Below are 21,275 nucleotides of genomic sequence, written 5' to 3'. Positions count from 1 at the left end.
CCTGATGTCAGTGGGGAGCCTGTTCCACCACTGAGGAGCCAGGACAGCAAACAGTCTGGATTTCGAGTGATTAGCTCGAGGTGCAGGAGGCACAAGTCGATTGGCTGTTGCAGAGCGGAGCGAACGTGCCGGGGTGTACGGTGTGACCATATCCCGGATGTAGACGGGGCCCGATCCGTTCAGAGCACGGTACCAAGAACCAGTGTTTTGAAGCGGATGCGAGCAGCCACCGGTAACCAGTGAAGAGATCGGAGGAGCGGAGTGGTGTGGGTGAATTTCGGGAGACTGAAGACCAGTCGAGCTGCTGCATTCTGGATGAGCTGCAGGGGTCGGATGGCCTTAGCAGGTAGACCAGCCAGGAGGGAGTTGCAGTAGTCAAGGCGTGAAATGACCAGAGCCTGGACCAGAACCTGTGCCGCCTTCTGAGTAAGAAGAGGACGTATTCTCCTGATGTTGTGCAGCATGTACCTACAGGAACGCGTCGTCGCAGTGATGTTGGCCGTCAGGGAGTTGACTGTCGAGTGTCACCCCGAGGTTCCTGGCAGTCGGGGTAGGGGCCAACACAGAGCTGTTGAAGGTGATAGTCAGGTCATGGGTGGGGGAGCCTTTCCCTGGAAGGAATAGTAGCTCGGTCTTGTCAGGGTTGATTTTCAGATGGTGAGCAGACATCCACTGAGAGATGTCAGTCAGACAGGCAGAGATTCGCGCCGCCACCCGTGTTTCTGACGGTGGAAACGAGAAGATCAGTTGGGTGTCATCGGCATAGCTATGGTAGGAGAACCCAATGCGAACGAATGACAGAGCCGAGAGAATTTGTGTACAGAGAGAAGAGGAGGGGACCCAGGACGGAGCCTTGAGGAACCCCAGTAGTGAGAGGACAAGGATCAGACACAGATCCTCTCCAAGTTACCCGGTAGGTGCGGTCTTTAAGGTAGGAAGAGAAAAGAGCGAGTGCAGTGCCTGAGATCCCCAGGTCCTGAAGAGAAGAGATAAGGATCTGGTGGTTCACGGTGTCAAATGCTGCAGAAAGGTCGAGAAGGATAAGGACAGAGGAGAGAGGCTGCTCTAGCAGTGTGAAGCTGCTCAGAGACAGCAAGGAGGGCCGTCTCTGTCGAGTGGCCGGCCTTGAATCCAGACTGGTGAGGGTCAAGAAGGCTGTTACTGTGGAGATAGGAGGACACTTGGTTAAAGATAGCTCGCTCCAGAGTTTTGGAGAGAAAAGGAAGAAGAGAGACCGGTCTGTAGTTGCTGACTTCAGACGGGTCGAGCGTGGGTTTCTTCAGGAGAGGGTTGACTCTCGCCTCCTTCAGAGAGTTGGGGAAACAACCAGTTGAGAGTGAGCTGTTAATAAGATCGGTGAGAAAGGACAGAAGATCAGGAGCAACAGCCTGGAGGATGTGAGACGGGACGGGGTCAAGGGCGCAGGTGGTCGGTCGAGCGGAGGTCACCAAGCTAAGAACTTGATTGGGAGACAGGGGGGTGAAAGAGGAAAGAGAGGGGGATGAAGAAGTTAGTGTTGGTGAGGTGATAGAAGATGGATTTGTAAAGGAGCGTATGTCGTCTATCTTGTTTGTAAAGTAGTCGACAAAGTGGCTCGGCAAAAGGGTGGAAGGAGGAGGGGGACAGGGGGGATCAAGGAGGTTGGAAAAGATAGAGAAGAGTTTTTTGGGGTTAGAGAAGGAAGACTGAATTTTGGTCAGGTAGAACGAGCTTTTGGCTGCAGAGATAGAGGTAGAGAATGAGGAGAGGAGAGATTGATAGAAGAGCAAGTCTTCCGCTTGATTCGATTTGCGCCATTTTCTTTCCGCCGCTCGCAGGGTGGCTCTCTCGGCGCGCACCGAGTCCGACAACCACGGAGAGGAGAGGATTTCCGAACCGGTCGTGTCTTAAAAGGACAAAGATAATCAAGAGATGAAGACAGGGAAGAGAGGAGAGTGTCTGCGGCAGAGTTAGGCTGCATGAGTGAGACGCAGTCAGTTGAGGGGAGAGCAGATAGGACAGAGGAGGCCAGAGAGGAGGGGCAGAGGGTGCGAATGTTGCGGCGTACAGGTGCAGAGTCTGTAGATAAGGGTGGGTTGTCAGTACCAGAGAGCGAGAGAGTAAGAGATGAAGAAGTGGTCAGAGACATGGAGAGGAGTTACAGTGAGGTTAGAGGTAGAGCAGTTTCTTGTGAAAATGTAGTCACGGTGGTTGCCGGCTTTGTGAGTGGGAGGGGAGGGACTGAGTGAGAGGTTAAAGGAAGACAGTAAGAGTAAGAGATCACATGACTTCTCTGTCTGGATGTTGAAGTCACCCAGAAGGATGAGCTGGGGCCGTGTTCCTAGTTTGATAGGAGGACGTCTAGCTCTTCCAAGAAATCTCCCAAAGAACCAGGGGGACGGTAGAGAACAACAATGTGAAGTTGAACCGGATGAGTAACGGTCACAGCATGAAACTCAAAAGTCAGTGGGATAAAGAGTGGAAGCGGGTAGGGAGCGAAACACCATGTGGGTGAGATGAGTAAACCTGCACCTCCACCCCGACCAGAGGGTCTGGGTGTGTGGCTGAAGGAGAAGGCAGAGGAGAGCAGCCGGGGTAGACGTGTTCTCTGCTGTGATCCAGGTCTCAGTGAGAGCCAGGAAGTCAAGCGACTGCTCCATGGCAAAGAGATGAAACCGGCCTTGTGGTTGGCTGACTGACAGTTCCAGAGGCCTCCTGTGACAAGGTGCTGGGTGTGAGTAGAACGGGTAGGAAGGATAACAGAGGAGGGGTTCCGGTACATGAATGAGCGAGTCCTATAGGAACTACGAGTAGAGATACGCACAGGTATGGAAAAGACACACATATTCACAAAATGGGGAAAAGACTCATCCACCCCCGAAGACTCCAACGGAAGACTCCTATGTCTTTGTCCTCCGAGTCTTGACTCCAACGGAAGACTCCTATGTCTTTGTCCTCCGAGTCTTGACTCCAACGGAAGACTCCTATGTCTTTGTCCTCCAGTCTTGACTCCAAGGGAAGACTCCTATGTCTTTGTCCTCCGAGTCTCGACTCCAAGGAAGACTCCTATGTCTTTGTCCTCCCGAGTCTCGACTCCAACGGAAGACTCTATGTCTTTGTCCTCCAGTCTCGACTCCAACGGAAGACTCCTATGTCTTTGTCCTCCCGAGTCTCGACTCCAACGGAAGACTCCTATGTCTTTGTCCTCCAGTCTTGACTCAACGGAAGACTTCTATGTCTTTGTCCTCCGAGTCTTGACTCCAACGGAAGACTCCTATGTCTTTGTCCTCCGAGTCTTGACTCCAACGGAAGACTCCTATGTCTTTGTCCTCCGAGTCTTCGTCCGATGAGTCACGACTGACGCCACGCGCGCAAAAACCCCAAAAAACCCATCCCCGTTAGTGCGTTAAGTACTACCCTCCTCCCGCGACTGACCGCCCCTTGGCTTGGTATTCAAATGACACTCAATAGAAACCAGGTGATGATCGTCATTCAATCAGTGAAGATTCAGGTGTCGAACACAGGACACACCTCTACCAAAACAACTCCTTAAAACAGGACAAACTAACAATCTAGCAGCTTTAAACGACAAATACAACAGTAACTTTAGCAGATAAAACTAGTTTAAAGAAGATACTTAGCAGGATCCAAGTAGTCAGTAGTCTCGCCTCACAGGTAGAAAATGCACACACACACACACACACACACACACACACACACACACACACACCCTCATGCACACACACACACACCCTCATGCACACACACACACCCTCATGCACACACACACACCCTCATGCACACACACACACACACACACACACACACACAACATGAAGCATCTCCCCTGGAGGAGCAGCAGGTCCCTGTGGTGGTGGGTTCATTGATGGTTGTAACTGTTAATATGTGACTGACTAGAGGAGGAGACGCCTCCATCAGGTGACTCACCTCCATCAGGTGACTCACCTCCACCTCCATCAGGTGACTCACCTCCGCCTCCATCAGGTGACTCACCTCCACCTCCATCAGGTGACTCACCTCCGCCTCCATCAGGTGACTCACCTCCACCTCCATCAGGTGACTCACCTCTGCCTCCATCAGGTGACTCACCTCCATCAGGTGACTCACCTCCGCCTCCATCAGGTGACTCACCTCCGCCTCCATCAGGTGACTCACCTCCGCCTCCATCAGGTGACTCACCTCCACCTCCATCAGGTGACTCACCTCCACCTCCATCAGGTGACTCACCTCCGCCTCCATCAGGTGACTCACCTCCGCCTCCATCAGGTGACTCACCTTCGCCTCCATCAGGTGACTCACCTCCGCCTCCATCAGGTGACTCACCTCCGCCTCCATCAGGTGACTCACCTCCACCTCCATCAGGTGACTCACCTCCACCTCCATCAGGTGACTCACCTCCACTGGGACTCATGAACCTTTCTCCAGTTCTCAGAGGACGGTGAGACCTGGTGTTTCCTCATCAAGCTTTCCTCTCTTCCTCCTCCCTTCACTCTTCCCTCTCTTTATTCCTCCCCTCCAGGGACGGGCCGGACCAGGCCTCTCCTCAGATCGGTCAGTTCAGTGGTACCTCGGCCCAGGAGGGCGTGTCCAGCACGGCCAATCAGGTGCTCATCAAGTTCCACAGCGACTTCAGCACCAGCGGCTTCTTCGTGCTGCATTATTACGGTGAGCTCCCATTGGACGGCAGCCCCCCCCCCCCCCCCCCGCTGGTAATGAAACCCACAGAAGGGAAGTGTCCTCTCGTCTCTGTAGAGCGACGCCTCTCCTCCCTCTTTTCACTTGTCCTCCTTCTCTCCTCCCGTGAGAGGATGAAGGCCTTTTGTAGAACGGTGTGTTTCCTGCACTATTAAAACGCCCCGTTGAAATGAAGCTGAATTATATTATAATAATAATAGTAATAATATAATACCTCCATCCGGCTGCCTTAGTGGCTTCTAAAGATCAGGGACAATGGAAGGTGGCAAATTATGATGTAATCAAGGGCTTGATGAAAGAGTGAAGAATGAAATGAGGGAGAACAGAAAACACATATTCCTCCTTCTCTCTCTCTCTCCCTCCCTCCCCCTGTCTCTCCCTCTCTCTCTCTCTCTCTGTCTCTCTCTCTCTCTCTCTCTCTCTGTCTCTCTCTCTCTCCCTGTCTCTCTATCTCTGTCTCTCCCTCTCTCTCCCTCTCTCTCTCTCTCTCTCTCTCACACACACTTGAGTGCACCCCTCACACCTGTAGCTGACGTCCTCCTGTGTCTCCTCCCTCCAGCGTACCAGCTGAGGACCTGTCAGCGCCCCCCCCCTGTGGCCAACGCCACCTTCCTCAGCGACGATGAGGAGTTTGAGATAGGTTTGTCTTGATTGTCTTGTTTGTCTTGTTTGTCTTGTTTTCCGGTCGCCTTCAGCACGTCGTCAGATGAACCTTCACCTGGCCTCAGGTCGTTTACCTGGTGATGAAGAGATGAAGATATGAACTGACGTCCCAGAGGTTTTATCCATGATGGATGAAGTCGTGCATGTTGTTTGATTGTTCCTCTCTTTGTCTTCGTGTTAACGTGTTCCTCCGAATATCGATTTCACAATCTCAGACAGCTGGAGTCCATATTCATGTGTATGGATTTGTGTGTATATGTATGTATATATATATATATATATATATATATATATGTGTGTGTGTGTGTGTGTATATTTGAAAAAAATCTATAAATCTCTATATATTAATGTTTAATATATAGATTATTTTCTACCTTCTCTCTCGTTCTAGAATGTGCTCTTTGTCTTCCTCCTTCATTCTCTCCCGTTTGCTCTTCGGTCTTATAATGCTGTGTGTGTGTGTGTGTGTGTGTGTGTGTGTTGTAATGAAGTGCCTTCAGTGCTCCGGCTCTAAAGGGACGTCAGTCTTCATTAGAAAATGTGTCGTTAATTACTGTGAGAAGAGCTGGTGGTGAGGAGGCTTCCACTAACGCGTGTGTGTGTGTGTGTGTGTGTGTGTGTGTGTCTGTGTATGATTGTGTGTGTGTGGATGTGTGTGTGTGTGTGTGTGTGTGGATGTGTGTGTGTGTATGATTGTGTGTGTGTGTATGATTGTGTGTGTATGTGTGTATGATTGTGTGTGTGTATGATTGTGTGTGTGTATGATTGTGTGTGTGTGTGTAAATGACCTCACAGGGGACATCATCCGGTACTCGTGCCTGCCCGGCTTCACCTTGGTGGGCAGTGAGATTCTGACCTGTCGCCTTGGAGAGCGGCTCCAGATGGATGGACCCCCGCCGCTCTGTCAAGGTCGGTTCCCCCAAAACGGGACTCTATGTTACCGTGTGTGTGTGTGTGTGTAGTTTGCAGGTGTTCCCCTCGATGCGTGTGTGTACGATGCATGTGTATACGTGTCTATGTGCAGGTGTGTGTGCCTCCATGGGGGCGTGGCTCAGGTTGGATGCAGTCAGTCCTCTGGTCCTCCAGCGTCGAGCGGCCTTCTATCAATCCCCTGTCGGTGGACCAGAGGGCACAGATCCCAGATCAGTGTTCATGGCCAGTGTTCCTTCACAAGGGAACCGATACGTTACCCTGACTCAGATGAGCCCGTGGATCTGAGCCTGATCTTCCCTGTGCATCGGCACGTTGAAGGGCCCGAGACTCCTTTGTCTCGTCATGAGTTGAGGATTCTGTCTTTTTATTTCTAGAGACGATGAGTGATGGCGTTAGAGCTTCAGACCCAGAGGCTGAGGTCAAACCGCGTCTGGAGAGGACCAGTGATCTGGAGCCTCTCCGTTCATGGTTATCTGAGGTATAACGTGACGCTCGCGGTTTTGTGGCTGACGTTGTTAAGAAGTGGAAAGAGCCGTAAAGCAGGAGCCGGCTGTAGGTCTCACCGTCTCTCATGGAGGATGTGTGGGAACAACATGTTGTGTCTCAATGAAAAGTCATTTAACATTCACGACAGTGAAACGCTGTCAGAGCCTTCTGAAAGGGCCGAGCTACGGACAGGAGCTCATGGACGCTGTTGTTTGGAGTAGCTTTGGTTCATCTTTGGTTTCATCAACAGAATGTAAGGTTCTCTGATTGGAGGCTGGCTCGGAGCAACAGTCTCAAAGCGTGTTGCTGGGCATCGGGGAGGGAGTTCAACAAAGGGAAGCCAGGTCACAACTATGAAGGCCCAAAACACCAGCTTGATCCTGGGTAACGGAGCATTTAGACTAGATCAGTGTGGAGGTGAATGTAGCATCACATGAAACGCTTCCCTTCTGCAGGTGTGCTTCACCAGTGAGTCATCACGGACACGCATGTAAGACACAGCGTGGGGCTCAATGAGTGCCGGAGGAGTCAATGCAGAGCTCAAGGTGGTCAGGGGTCCGAGCTCGAGGAGATATTCCCACGCTTCATTCATGAACGCCACAGCACGGTCAATGATGCGAGGAGGTAAGGTCAAGGAGAACAGCACGGCTGGTTGACAGGCAGAGGAGCGGCCTGCAATGAGCGCCGCACTGCATGCTCACAGACTGCCTCTCACCTGTCTGGCATACAGACGTACGGCCATGAAGCCTGACTGATGGAGTTGCTGCGCCATGTTTTCCCAAATCTTTCATTGCTTTGTTGTTGTCGTTGTGACCAAGTGAGGATGACAAGAGGAGGAGTTTGGCATCATGTGATCCGTCTCCTCCGTGCCAGGTGAGGGAGTCCTTCACCTGAGAGCTCTGGCCTCCTCCAGCTTCTCCTGAGGCGCTGATCCTTCTGGTGTGTCTCCAGCTCCCGGAGCTCCTCTTGGCTCGGACGGGGCGCCTGGAGCCAGCGGCTCTCGTTGGAGGGGCGGAGTCTGTTGGCAAAGCGCTGGAGAACACCACGTCGTGTTTCAGTCCTCTGGTGAAGGCGAGCCTGACAACGGGCCGGTGGGTCAGGAGGGGCTGGAGATGGAGGAGCAGAGGGAAGAGTCAGGAGAAAGACGAGCAGTCTCTTCAGATCCATCCCCAAACGATCAGATGCCAGGCGAGGTGCAGAAGACTCTGTGTGGTTGACTTATGAAAGGTGTCCCTCAAACCGGCCGTGAGTGTAAACTGTCTGGCTTAGTGATGCCGGCTCTGACATGTTCATGGACCACCTCATTATTGTCGTGAAGAATTCATGAGCCGCTCCGGTGCTGGCGCCGCTCCGTCCTCGCGGCCCTGCAGCGACCCACTAATTGCTCTCCTTGGGGCGTGTGGAGCTGCGCCTGATGAGTGGAACACGCTCCTGTGTCTCCCTGCTTTAGTTTCCCCTCAATCCTTCTGTTAATATCCCTCTTTGTGCCTTTAAGGTAACTCTGAAACTCCCCCCCAACACCTCTGGTCCCTCATATATTTCCCCAGGCTCCGCCCCCTGTGAGGAGGTCACGCCGTAGTGCTGCTCCCTGCTGGCTCGGTCCGCCATCTGCCACGTTGGCGTGGAGTCGAATCCATTTAGCTCGTTGTCATATCGGGCTGCACGTTGTCATTGATTTTAAAATCTAATGAAAAACTATTTCTGCTCTCATTGCTGCTCCGCGAAACTCGTGGGTTTTATTGTGTCGGAGTCATCTCCCTGCGTGAGCCGAGTAAAGAATAAAGACTCGGCCGCTTCCACGAGGAACGACCGCGTGTTCCATGTGTGTGAGATGTAACAAAGACAGTTGTTTGTAGAGATATCGTTTTGTCATGCACGCAAAAAGCAGAACAATACGATGAAGTCTCAACCTTTAAGCACCGAGCTTTTTTTAGGTCTCTGCTCCGAAAAGTGCATCCCCAAACTAAACAGGCTGCACTCTGCCACCACTAGGGGGCTATTTTAATCATGTTTACCTTTTTAAACATGTTTTTCTTTTGTTCAGATGTGAACATATCAGTCTCTATGTTACTGGCTAAGAGGAAATGAAGATGGCACACAGAAAAAATATTAAAATGTCAGGTCCGAATTGAAAAGAATCTCTTCCAGGATGATGATATGTTTGGAATGAGGCAGTTGAAAGGTTTAAAACTCTCGATCATATGAAAGTATATTAACATCCTCCCTGCAAAGTTTGACTGAAAGTGAAGCAGGACAAAGTTAGACGGTTTTAGTCCAGAGCCTTTCGGCGATGTCTCCAAAACGGCCATTTTGTCCCGTTGTGATCCAGTCCTCGGCGTCCGAGCTGAGGCCTTCCACCACTCCTCACTGCAGCTTTTATTACAACATTAAAATAAATCAGAAAAAACTGTTTAAACGGTTTCCTTTTTTTATTTGAGATATTTCGTGTGATGTGTGTGCTGAGGGAAGTCACGCGCCTCACACTCGACTATGACACTTCTAACCAGTGGGGTAATAACTGGATACCTTGCATCTGTGTGTGATGTACAGAAGTCTAAAAATGTAAATGAGCTGAATCTCCCTCTGAATAGAGCCTCCTGTGAAGACGCTCTAAGGCTCGTGATTCATGTTTTAAATCCCTGAGCCCAAAGTTTGAGGCGAAGCCGTTTCAGCCTCCGCCGCCTCCTGGATGGAGTTATGTGTGTTGCCTAGCAACGCAAGCTTATTAAACAAGCGTTGGGCTCCGTTATTAAAAAAATAAACTCTTTCCAGATAGATGGTGGTACGTGCCGCGCATGAGATGTTATCAGGGAGTCGATTTCACGGACAACTCAACGCTCCAATATGGGGAAGTGCCCCCCGGGTTGCTAACTTCTTTGTAATAATGCGTATGAAAATTATATTGGAAATTATATAATATAATGTTGCCCTGAGATGGACTGGCGGCCTGTCCAGGGTGTCCCCCGCCTTCGCCCTGTCAGCTGCCGCGACCCTGATGAGGATGAAGCGGTATTGATGATGGTTGGATTATATAATTTTTAGTAGCAATTACTTCACATATGTCCTGGAAGCTGAATGTGTGACGGCTCCATGATCAGCAGGAGAAGAGCTCCGAGGGGCCGAGGGCGGCAGAACCCAGAACCCTGACCTCAGAACCCAGAATAGTTGCTCTGTGTGTGTGCGTGTGCGTGTGTGTGTGTGTTCTTGACAGATGTCCGGTTGTTGGCGGTGACCTTTCCATCGGAGCGCTGGCTGCCGTTAACCTTTCAGTCGCTTCATGTTTCTTCACTAGCGGCCCGGAAGAGACTTCTGGTACCAGGACAGGACCAGAACTCTTCATCTCAGACAGCCTCCAGATATGAAGGGAATGCTCTGAGCACATGCTCTCTCTCTCTCTCTCTCTCTCTCTCTCTCATCCTGTCATTCAATTCATTTGGCTCTATTGAATGTTGCAGCAACAGTATAGCATCAAGGTACATTTAAATCAAAAGATACAATTCACATGGATAACATTGATATATATAATAATTTATATATATATATATATACATTATTAAATTATTACAATTATTAATCAACAAAATTATTAAATACAAATTATTATGTATATATTATAATATTGATATATATAATAATTTATATATATATATTATTAAATTAATAATTATTAATAAAAGTATTAAATTAAAATTATGAAATTATTATTTATATATATATAGATAAATAATATATAATAATATTAATATAATAACTATCTTTTCTCCCCTCTCTGTCTCTCTCTCCCTCTTTACTTCCCTCTCCTCTCTCCTCTCTTTCCTCTCTTCTGTTCTCTCTCCTCTTCACACACACACACACATCATTTTACACAGGTATGTGTCTCAGCTCCTGAGTGTTATAGTGTATGGGTTGATATTGGGGGAGACTCTCCAGCTCAGCGTGGAGGAGCAGCTCTAGTTATTCTGTGTGTTTGTGTCTACTGTCACAGTGGAGCATCGCTCACCTGGACCCCTCAGTGTGCCCTCCATCCCCTCTCTCTCTCCCTCTCCCTCTCTCAACCTCTCCCTCTCTCCCCCTAGTCCAATGTCCGGCCAACGAGGTGCGCTTCGACTCCACGGGGGTGATCCTGAGCCCGGGCTTCCCCGACCACTACCCCAACCTGCAGATGTGCTCGTGGCTGATCAACGTGGAGAAGGGCTACAACATGACGCTGCACTTCGAGCTCTTCCAGACGGAGAAGGAGTTCGACATCCTGGAGATATTTGATGGTGGGTTCTGCTGCTGCGGTCCACGGGGAAAACGCCGTTAGCAAGACACAAACGATGTGTGTGTGTGTCTGTATCTGTGTGTGTCTCTCTGTGTGTGTGTGTGTGTATCTCTCTGTGTGTGTGTGTCTCTGTATTCAGGTCCCAACATCTACAGCCAGAGCCTGGCGTCTCTGAGCGGTGACATTGAGACGCCCTTCAGCCTGACCACGGCCGGCCACCAGCTGCTGCTGCGCTGGTCCTCCGACCACGGCACCAACCGGCGGGGCTTCCACATCAGATACGTGGGTGAGTACCAAAGTATGTATCCAGCTTATATCACACTCTATTCTTATATCTCTGCATCCCGTTTGTCTGAGTCGTGACGTTCATCTGAACCTCCGTGACGGGTCGCATTCCTGCGGCCGCCGTGTGACCTCATGCTGGGTGGCTTTGATTTATTATTTATTGAGCTTTTAATATCAGATCATTTACAAAAATACTTCCCACATGAGCTGTGACGGGTCAGACGGAGAGCACCGCGAGGGGAAAGACGTCCAGGCTGCTCGGCGCCGCTTCATTTCAAAAGGTTTACCTTGTTAATGGAGTTGAATGAAGGAAGTGGCGCTCAGCAGCCGTTCCTCCGGAGCGCTTCACTGACCACGGAGGAGACGAGTCGCCTCTCGGTGTTTTAAGGCCCTCGTGTGTTCAGGTGCGTTCACATCAAAAGAAACCAGATTTTTTTCGCGTGACCGAATCCCATAAAAAAAGTCAACGTACGGACAGGTGAGGCTGCGATAGACAACGCGTTTACAGCGACGCGTTTACAGCGACGCGTTTACAGCGACGCGTTTACAGCGCCGCGTTTACAGCGTTGCAATTTTCGCCCCTAGTAGAAATATTTAAACTTTGAGGCGGTAATCTCGCAACTCGGCCAATCAGCTCCTGAGTTGCTCCGCACGTCATCGCTGTTATGAACACAATAATATATATTATATATTATAATGTTATGAACACAATAATATATATTATATATTATAATTTTATGAACACAATAACATATATTATATATTATAATTTTATGAACACAATAACATATATTATATATTATAATGTTATGAACACAATAACATATATTATATATAATAATGTTATGAACACAATAACATATATTATAATGTTATGAACACAATAACATATATTATATATTATAATGTTATGAACACAATAACATATATTATATATAATAATGTTATGAACACAATAACATATATTATATATTATAATGTTATGAACACAATAACATATATTATAATTTTATGAACACAATAACATATATTATAATTTATGAACACAATAACACATATATATTATAATTTTATGAACACAATAACATATTATATATTATGTTATGAACACAATAACATATATTATATAATGTTATGAATAATTATGATAGCGGTCTTTACGGAGACGAGACACAGAGATAAGCCCCGCCCCTCGCGGAGCGTGAACACGGCGAATGGCCGGGCGAGTAAACGCACGCGTCGCTTTTGGTGTGAACGCACCTTTACGTGAGTCGTGTGATGGCGGCCGCCGCTCCTCTTTGACGTGATGAACCGTCACCAGCTCATCCCGCGCGATGGGAGGGATGTTTGACCGCCTCGTGAAGCTCCTCCCATTCCTCGTGAAGCTCCTCCCATTCCTCGTCCCGTCGGCTCACATCATCAAATCACATGTGGTTTCTGTTAGTGTGGGCTGAGAGACGAGGGAGAGGAAGACTGTGGGATGAAGAACAGCTCGTATTGTTGAGTGAGGCTCCGTCCAGGAGAGGAAGAGTGATCATGTGACGCTGCTCAGGCTCCTCCTTCTTTATCCTCCTGCTTTAAAATGGAGCCTCACTGCAACTGCAATGTACTGAGTACTTCCTGGAGAATCTTTGTTAATGCCTCTCCTCCTCCTTTCCTCCTCCTCCTTCTCTCCTCCGCATCTGTTCTCCATTCCCTCTCCCTGACTCCATGTTCCCCTCCTCTCCTTTCCTTGACTCCATGTTCCCCTCCTCCTTTCCTTGACTCCATCTTCCCCTCCTCTCCTTTCCTTGACTCCATGTTCCCCTCCTCTCCTTTCCTTGACTCCATGTTCCCCTCCTCTCCTTTCCTTGACTCCATGTTCCCCTCCTCTCCTTTCCTTGACTCCATCTTCCTCTCCCTCGCCCCTCTCCTCCTCTATTATATCTCTTCCAGCGCTGTACTGCAGTACCCCGGACTCGCCACAGAGCGGCATCGTGGTGAGCCAGACCGGGGGTCACCTGAACAGCGTGGTGCGCTGGGCGTGCGACCGCGGCTACAAGCTGATCGGGTCGCTCTCGGCCGTGTGCAGGAAGAACCTCCACGGCTTCTACGCCTGGGACGCGCCGGTGCCGGCGTGCCAAGGTGAGCACGCGCCGCCCGCCGCCATGTTGTTCGCCGCCGCTGAGCCCCGCCCCCGCCTGAGCCAGAACCCCGTCAGGTGGAAAGGAAACGGAAATCAATCCTCCCTTTCGTCTGTCTATTTCCACTTCTTCAAATGAGTCTGGCTGACTCGCTATTAGCATGCAGCGTCTGCTGCTGTCGGCTCTCACTCAACTAATTGGGTTCTCTGATGCGCACATGTGGAATGTGTGCCTTTACGTGCACATGACTGCACACACACTCACACACTCACTCACAGAGCAGCAGCAGCAACAGATGGTGTGCTCAGTTGCATTTTAGCGAGATGCCTTGAAATCCAAATATGTATGTCATGTCCTACAAACTGATTTAAGGTCTCTTCACACCTGTGATTAATTCCATCTTTTTGGTAATTGCACACAACTTCTCCGGAGCACATAAACACGAAGTGATGGATCCGTGCAGCTGCCGCCCATCTGCTCTCTGAGCGATGGAGAGATTCCAGGAGGACGTCCGTCCAGTGGGATGATGGACAGTGTATTAACAGAGTTTAGCTCATGCGTCTCAGTGAGATCAATAAGATGAGGCCCCCCCCCCCCGACCCAATGCACCTCCATACACTCACCGCCTCACATGGAAGCTCAAGATGTTCGGTGCTGCTGATAAACATCTGTTAGATTGAGACTGAGCAGAGCTCTCTAATGAAAGCTGTTCTCTGGGGGGGGGGGGGGTCTTGGCTTCAGGCCATTCGGGCATATTGCTCCCTTTGATGTTTCTCCGTGTGCACCAGTCTCATCAGATGATTGTCTGCATAACTGTTCCCGTTTAGTCTGGCCCTGCAGACGCCGGCTCCTCCCCCGACTCGCCGGCCGGCCTCGGCTCCGGTGATGAACGCCTCGAAGCCTCGATCTGCAGCTCTGAGGCCGCAGCGAGCCGCATCCCCCGTGTGGGCGTCTCTCTGTGGGCCGGTGCTTCATCGGGGAGTCGCTGGGAAACTCGTCCCACGCACTCGTCACTAGGGTCGGGGACCGAGAAACGGTGCCTGAACTCAGAGTAGCACCGTGACGTTGATTAAAGTCTTGCATTCATAAAAGTAGGACAACAAATAATACATGAGCCATTATAAACATGTTTAAGCTAGCTATGAGCTACGAGCTAGCTACGAGCTAAGAGCTACAAGCTAATAGCTATGAGCTACGAGCTAAGAGCTACAAGCTAAGAGCTGTGAGCTACGAGCTAAAAACTAAGAGCTATGAGCAAAGAGCTAATAGCTATGAGCTACGAGCTAAAAACTACGAGCTATGAGCTACAGGCTACGAGCTACGGGCTACGAGCTCGAGCTCCAGTCTGGTCTCCGTTGTTGTGGTGCTCCATGAGAACGTCTTCTACAGGGAATCTGGAGAAGAGGTTTTTAATGTCGTCGTTGTCCATCCTCGTTTTGTGCTTCTTCTTTTTTTAAGTACCGGTTCAGGCACCGTTTAGGAACCGGTATCATTTAAAAAGTACCGGTTTAGCACCGGCATTGGAGAAAACCCAAACGACACCCATCACCAGTCCGGTCACACACACTGAAGTCCTCCCGGAGACGTGTGGACGTGTGTCGTTTGAGTCGTCGTGCAGCAGCTGACTCAGAGGATGAGGGCTGCTTCATGCTGCCGCTCTGCAGGGAGCTGCTTCCTTCTCTTCCTCCAGGGGCCGGCCCTAAATATAATGAATGGAGCGCATTGATTTCTCTTGTTGATGAGATTTCAAGAGCAGTTTTATGGATCCAGTGACCTCTAATAATAATTACTGTAAGCGTAACGACTCAGCTAAGTGTTGACGCTGCTTAAGCACGCCAGCATCGTGGTTAAGAATGCAGGGAGGGACGTTGCTGACCCGCGAGACACTTCTTCACTATACGTAGCAGGAGAAGCACAGGAGAAGCACAGGAGAAGCACAGGTGAAGCACAGGTGAAGCACAGGTGAAGCACAGGTGAAGCACAGGTGAAGCACACTGCTGGTGAGGCGTTCACTGTCCGTATGAGCCAGTCTGTACTTTTGGGTTTTTACCTCAAAGTTCAAGGTTTAAGGTTTTTTATTTGCCATCTGTGCCCAGACACATTGGAATTGTTTTGCAGGACTCTCCGAGTCAACAGAGATACAAACACACTATAATCATAATCATAATAATAATAAATATATAAACCCACTGTACCTCCTATGATAAACCAATGTGAAAGGAAAAGGAACAAAAGCACAGCGACATGCTCATGAGGATTAAATCAGTAACACAGACGTTGTGTGTGTGTCCCAGAGAGTCGCACACCCTCAGTGTGTATTCACACATGTGACCAGCGCCAGACACACACCAGGGCAAAGGGCAAAACTGACCCCAAGGAATCTAACGTTGCCCCTGATGTCAGGAGGAGAGGCAACGCCCCATAACTTCATTTAATAGCCTTTTAATTGTGTTTGTCTGTATTGCATGTACAAGGTAGGTACACACACACAGATATATATAATTATGAATCATAAAAAAACATAGAAATAAGTTATTATTGTTCATAGTTGTTTGGAAAATGTAATACAAATAAATAACAACAAAGAAATAAGAACAATATTGAATATGATCGTCTGATTTATGTTTAAAAAATCTAAGAAAACACTTTGAATCTGTAGACTAATACCTAATAGTAATATTATAATTATAATATAATACTAAGTGTGTTCCTGTGTCATGCGCCCTCCAGCCGTGTCGTGCGGCGTGCCGGGCGCCCCCCTGAATGGAGGCGTGCTCGCCCTGGACTACTCCGTGGGCACGCGGGTCACCTACTTCTGCAGCGGCGGCTACCGGCTCTCCTCCAAGGAGCTCACCACCACGCTGTGCCGGCCGGACGGCGGCTGGAGCAACCACAACAAGGTGCCCCGCTGCATCGGTGAGGACGGGTTCTACCGGGCCGGCTAGTGGACCGGGACCGCTCGGGGGGGGGGGGTTAAAGTGTTGAGGGCGAGAGCTTGAAGAGCTCTCTGGAGGAGGAGGAGAAACCTTCCTTCACAACACTGCAGAGGGAGGAGTCATGGAGTATGGACCGCAGTCCCAACAGAACCAGGTGTTCCACTTGTTGGGTCGTGGTTACAGAGGGGGGATGGGGGGGGGCTCTGGGTGAGGGCGGAGTCAGTTTTCAGAGTGATTGGCAGCGTTGTTTACTTGTTTATTCGCCGCTGTCAACAAGGGAAACAGTTCTTTTTGGACTCATTTGGTTTTTATAAAGTGACGATTCCTCAGCAGCTTCGTTGTGGAGGAACATTTGTTGACAGCAACAACAGGAAGGGTTCATTGACGTTTACTCGTCTCCAACTGATTCCTCATGGAGATGAACGGCGCTTTGCATTTCTGTTTGTCACGGTGTCAGAGATTTGATCTGATGCTAAAATTATAATACTTTTTTTTTCTTCAAAAGTTGTAAAACGCTGTATTTGGATATATTGAACACGATGAGTAACATAGAAGTGAGAATAAACGGTTTGTTACAGGAGAAAATTAACATTAAATGTGACAAAATGGCCGCTTTGACACATTTTAGTTTTTCTTTGTCCTAAAACCTGTAACTTTGTTCTGCTTCACCTTTTCAAAGTCAAACTTTGCAGGGAGAATGTTAACATATTTTAATATGATATGTGAGAGTTTTAAAACTTTTAACTGCTTCATTCCAAACATATATGCTTCTTTTTCAAATCGGACCTGAAATTGTTGTATTTTTTCTGTGTGCCATCTTCATTTCCTCTGAGCCAGTAACATAGAGACTGATATGTTCACATCTGAACAAAAGAAAAACATGTTTAAAAAGGTAAACATGTAAAACATTATTAAAATAGCCCCCTAGTGGTGGCAGAGATACAGCCTGTTTAGTTTGGGGATGAACTTTTCAGAGCAGAGGCCTAAAAAAACTTGGTGCTTAAAAGGTTAAACTAACAGTGTCTCTCTCTCCCCCATGTGTCTCTCTCTCCATCATGTGTCTCTCTCCCCCATGTGTCTCTCTCTCCATCATGTGTCTCTCTCTCCCATGTGTCTCTCTCCATCATGTGTCTCTCTCTCCATCATGTGTCTCTCTCCATCATGTGTCTCTCTCCATCATGTGTCTCTCTCTCCATCATGTGTCTCTCTCTCCCCATGTGTCTCTCTCCATCATGTGTCTCTCTCCATCATGTGTCTCTCTCCCATGTGTCTCTCTCTCCATCATGTGTCTCTCTCTCCCCCATGTGTCTCTCTCCATCATGTGTCTCTCTCCATCATGTGTCTCTCTCCCCATGTGTCTCTCTCTCCATCATGTGTCTCTCTCTCCATCATGTGTCTCTCTCCCCATGTGTCTCTCTCTCCATCATGTGTCTCTCTCCATCATGTGTCTCTCTCTCCATCATGTGTCTCTCTCTCCATCATGTGTCTCTCTCTCCATCATGTGTCTCTCTCTCCCATGTGTCTCTCTCTCTCCATGTGTCTCTCTCTCCCCATGTGTCTCTCTCTCCATCATGTGTCTCTCTCTCCATCATGTGTCTCTCTCTCCCCCATGTGTCTCTCTCCATCATGTGTCTCTCTCTCCCCCATGTGTCTCTCTCTCCCCCATGTGTCTCTCTCTCCATCATGTGTCTCTCTCTCCATCATGTGTCTCTCTCTCTCCATCATGTGTCTCTCTCTCCATCATGTGTCTCTCTCTCTCCCATGTGTCTCTCTCCATCATGTGTCTCTCTCTCCCCCTCCATCATGTGTCTCTCTCCCCATGTGTCTCTCTCCATCATGTGTCTCTCTCTCCCCCATGTGTCTCTCTCCCCCATGTGTCTCTCTCCATCATGTGTCTCTCTCTCCCATGTGTCTCTCTCTCCATCATGTGTCTCTCTCCCCATGTGTCTCTCTCCCCATGTGTCTCTCTCCATCATGTGTCTCTCTCTCCCATGTGTCTCTCTCTCCCATGTGTCTCTCTCTCTCCATCATGTGTCTCTCTCTCCCATGTGTCTCTCTCCCATGTGTCTCTCCCATGTGTCTCTCTCCCATGTGTCTCTCTCTCCCCCATGTGTCTCTCCATCATGTGTCTCTCTCTCCCCCATGTGTCTCTCTCCATCATGTGTCTCTCTCCCCCATGTGTCTCTCTCTCCCCCATGTGTCTCTCTCCATCATGTGTCTCTCTCCATCATGTGTCTCTCTCTCCATCATGTGTCTCTCTCCATCATGTGTCTCTCCATCATGTCTCTCTCCATCATGTGTCTCTCTCCCATGTGTCTCTCTCCATCATGTGTCTCTCTCCCATGTGTCTCTCTCCATCATGTGTCTCTCTCCCCCATGTGTCTCTCTCCATCATGTGTCTCTCTCTCTCCCATGTGTCTCTCTCCATCATGTGTCTCTCTCCCCCATGTGTCTCTCTCCATCATGTGTCTCTCTCTCCATCATGTGTCTCTCTCTCCATCATGTGTCTCTCTCTCCCATGTGTCTCTCCATGTGTCTCTCTCTCTCCATCATGTGTCTCTCCCATGTGTCTCTCTCCATCATGTGTCTCTCTCTCCCATGTGTCTCTCTCTCCATCATGTGTCTCTCTCCCATGTGTCTCTCTCTCCATCATGTGTCTCTCTCTCCCCATGTGTCTCTCTCTCCATCATGTGTCTCTCTCCCCCATGTGTCTCTCTCCATCATGTGTCTCTCTCTCCCCCATGTCTCTCTCTCCATCATGTGTCTCTCTCTCCCCCATGTGTCTCTCTCCATCATGTGTCTCTCTCCATCATGTGTCTCTCTCTCCCCCATGTCTCTCTCCCCATGTGTCTCTCTCCATCATGTGTCTCTCTCTCCATCATGTGTCTCTCTCCATCATGTGTCTCTCTCCATCATGTGTCTCTCTCTCCATCATGTGTCTCTCCATCATGTGTCTCTCTCTCCATCATGTGTCTCTCTCCATCATGTGTCTCTCTCCCCCATGTGTCTCTCTCTCCATCATGTGTCTCTCTCTCCATCATGTGTCTCTCTCTCCATCATGTGTCTCTCTCTCCATCATGTGTCTCTCTCTCCCCCATCATGTCTCTCTCCATCATGTGTCTCTCTCTCCCCCATGTGTCTCTCTCCATCATGTGTCTCTCTCTCCATCATGTGTCTCTCTCTCCATCATGTGTCTCTCTCCATCATGTGTCTCTCTCTCCATCATGTGTCTCTCTCCATCATGTGTCTCTCTCCCATGTGTCTCTCTCTCCATCATGTGTCTCTCTCTCCCCCATGTGTCTCTCTCTCCATCATGTGTCTCTCTCTCCATCATGTGTCTCTCTCCATCATGTGTCTCTCTCTCCATCATGTGTCTCTCTCTCCATCATGTGTCTCTCTCTCCATCATGTGTCTCTCTCTCCATCATGTGTCTCTCTCTCCCCCATGTGTCTCTCCATCATGTGTCTCTCTCCCCATGTGTCTCTCTCCATCATGTGTCTCTCTCCATCATGTGTCTCTCTCTCCCCCATGTGTCTCTCTCCATCATGTGTCTCTCTCTCCCATGTGTCTCTCTCCATCATGTGTCTCTCTCTCCCCCATGTGTCTCTCTCCATCATGTGTCTCTCTCTCCATCATGTGTCTCTCTCCATCATGTGTCTCTCTCTCCATCATGTGTCTCTCTCCATCATGTGTCTCTCTCCATCATGTGTCTCTCTCCATCATGTGTCTCTCTCTCCCCCATGTGTCTCTCTCTCCATCATGTGTCTCTCTCCATCATGTGTCTCTCCATCATGTGTCTCTCTCTCCATCATGTGTCTCTCTCTCCATCATGTGTCTCTCTCTCCCCCATGTGTCTCTCCATCATGTGTCTCTCTCCATCATGTGTCTCTCTCTCCATCATGTGTCTCTCTCTCCCCATGTGTCTCTCTCTCCATCATGTGTCTCTCTCCATCATGTGTCTCTCTCCATCATGTGTCTCTCTCCCCCATGTGTCTCTCTCTCCATCATGTGTCTCTCTCTCCATCATGTGTCTCTCTCCCATGTGTCTCTCTCCATCATGTGTCTCTCTCCATCATGTGTCTCTCTCCCATGTGTCTCTCTCCATCATGTCTCTCTCTCCATCATGTGTCTCTCTCTCCATCATGTGTCTCTCTCTCCCATGTGTCTCTCTCCATCATGTGTCTCTCTCCATCATGTGTCTCTCTCCATCATGTGTCTCTCTCCATCATGTGTCTCTCTCTCTCCATCATGTGTCTCTCTCCATCATGTGTCTCCTCCCATGTCTCTCTCCATCATGTGTCTCTCTCCATCATGTGTCTCTCCCATGTGTCTCTCTCCATGTGTCTCTCTCTCCCCCATGTGTCTCTCTCCATCATGTGTCTCTCTCTCCCATGTGTCTCTCTCCATCATGTGTCTCTCTCCATCATGTGTCTCTCTCCCCCATGTGTCTCTCTCCTCCCCCATGTGTCTCTCTCTCCCCCATGTGTCTCTCTCTCCCACGTGTCTCTCTCCATCATGTGTTTCTCTCCCCCATGTGTCTCTCTCTCCCATGTGTCTCTCTCCATCATGTGTCTCTCTCTCCCCATGTGTCTCTCTCCATCATGTGTCTCTCTCTCCCATGTGTCTCTCTCTCCCCCATGTGTCTCTCCATCATGTGTCTCTCTCTCCATCATGTGTCTCTCTCTCCATCATGTGTCTCTCTCTCCCATGTGTCTCTCTCTCCATCATGTGTCTCTCTCCATCATGTGTCTCTCTCCCCCATGTGTCTCTCTCCATCATGTGTCTCTCTCTCCCCCATGTGTCTCTCTCCATCATGTGTCTCTCTCTCCCATGTGTCTCTCTCTCCCCCATGTGTCTCTCTCCATCATGTGTCTCTCTCCCCCATGTGTC

The 21,275-nt window shown here is 49.3% G+C and overlaps 1 protein-coding gene across 1 annotated transcript in view; it reads left to right on the top strand.

Moving 5' to 3' along the window:
- Nucleotides 1-21,275, top strand: part of csmd3a (CUB and Sushi multiple domains 3a) — a 306,306-nt gene that overhangs the window by 231,944 nt on the left and 53,087 nt on the right. Inside the window, exons 44-50 of the mRNA XM_056445250.1 lie at nucleotides 4,520-4,665; nucleotides 5,255-5,335; nucleotides 6,154-6,267; nucleotides 10,854-11,042; nucleotides 11,181-11,327; nucleotides 13,262-13,450; nucleotides 16,180-16,365. Of these exons, the coding sequence (XP_056301225.1) occupies nucleotides 4,520-4,665; nucleotides 5,255-5,335; nucleotides 6,154-6,267; nucleotides 10,854-11,042; nucleotides 11,181-11,327; nucleotides 13,262-13,450; nucleotides 16,180-16,365 (1,052 nt within the window). The remainder of the gene's footprint in view (nucleotides 1-4,519; nucleotides 4,666-5,254; nucleotides 5,336-6,153; nucleotides 6,268-10,853; nucleotides 11,043-11,180; nucleotides 11,328-13,261; nucleotides 13,451-16,179; nucleotides 16,366-21,275) is intronic.

Source organism: Pseudoliparis swirei, chromosome 22 (genome assembly GCF_029220125.1).
Source record: "Pseudoliparis swirei isolate HS2019 ecotype Mariana Trench chromosome 22, NWPU_hadal_v1, whole genome shotgun sequence".
Classification (NCBI taxonomy): Eukaryota; Metazoa; Chordata; class Actinopteri; order Perciformes; family Liparidae; genus Pseudoliparis; species Pseudoliparis swirei.
The sequence above is the reverse complement of the archived record's forward strand: the minus strand, read 5'-3'. Positions and strand labels throughout refer to the sequence as shown.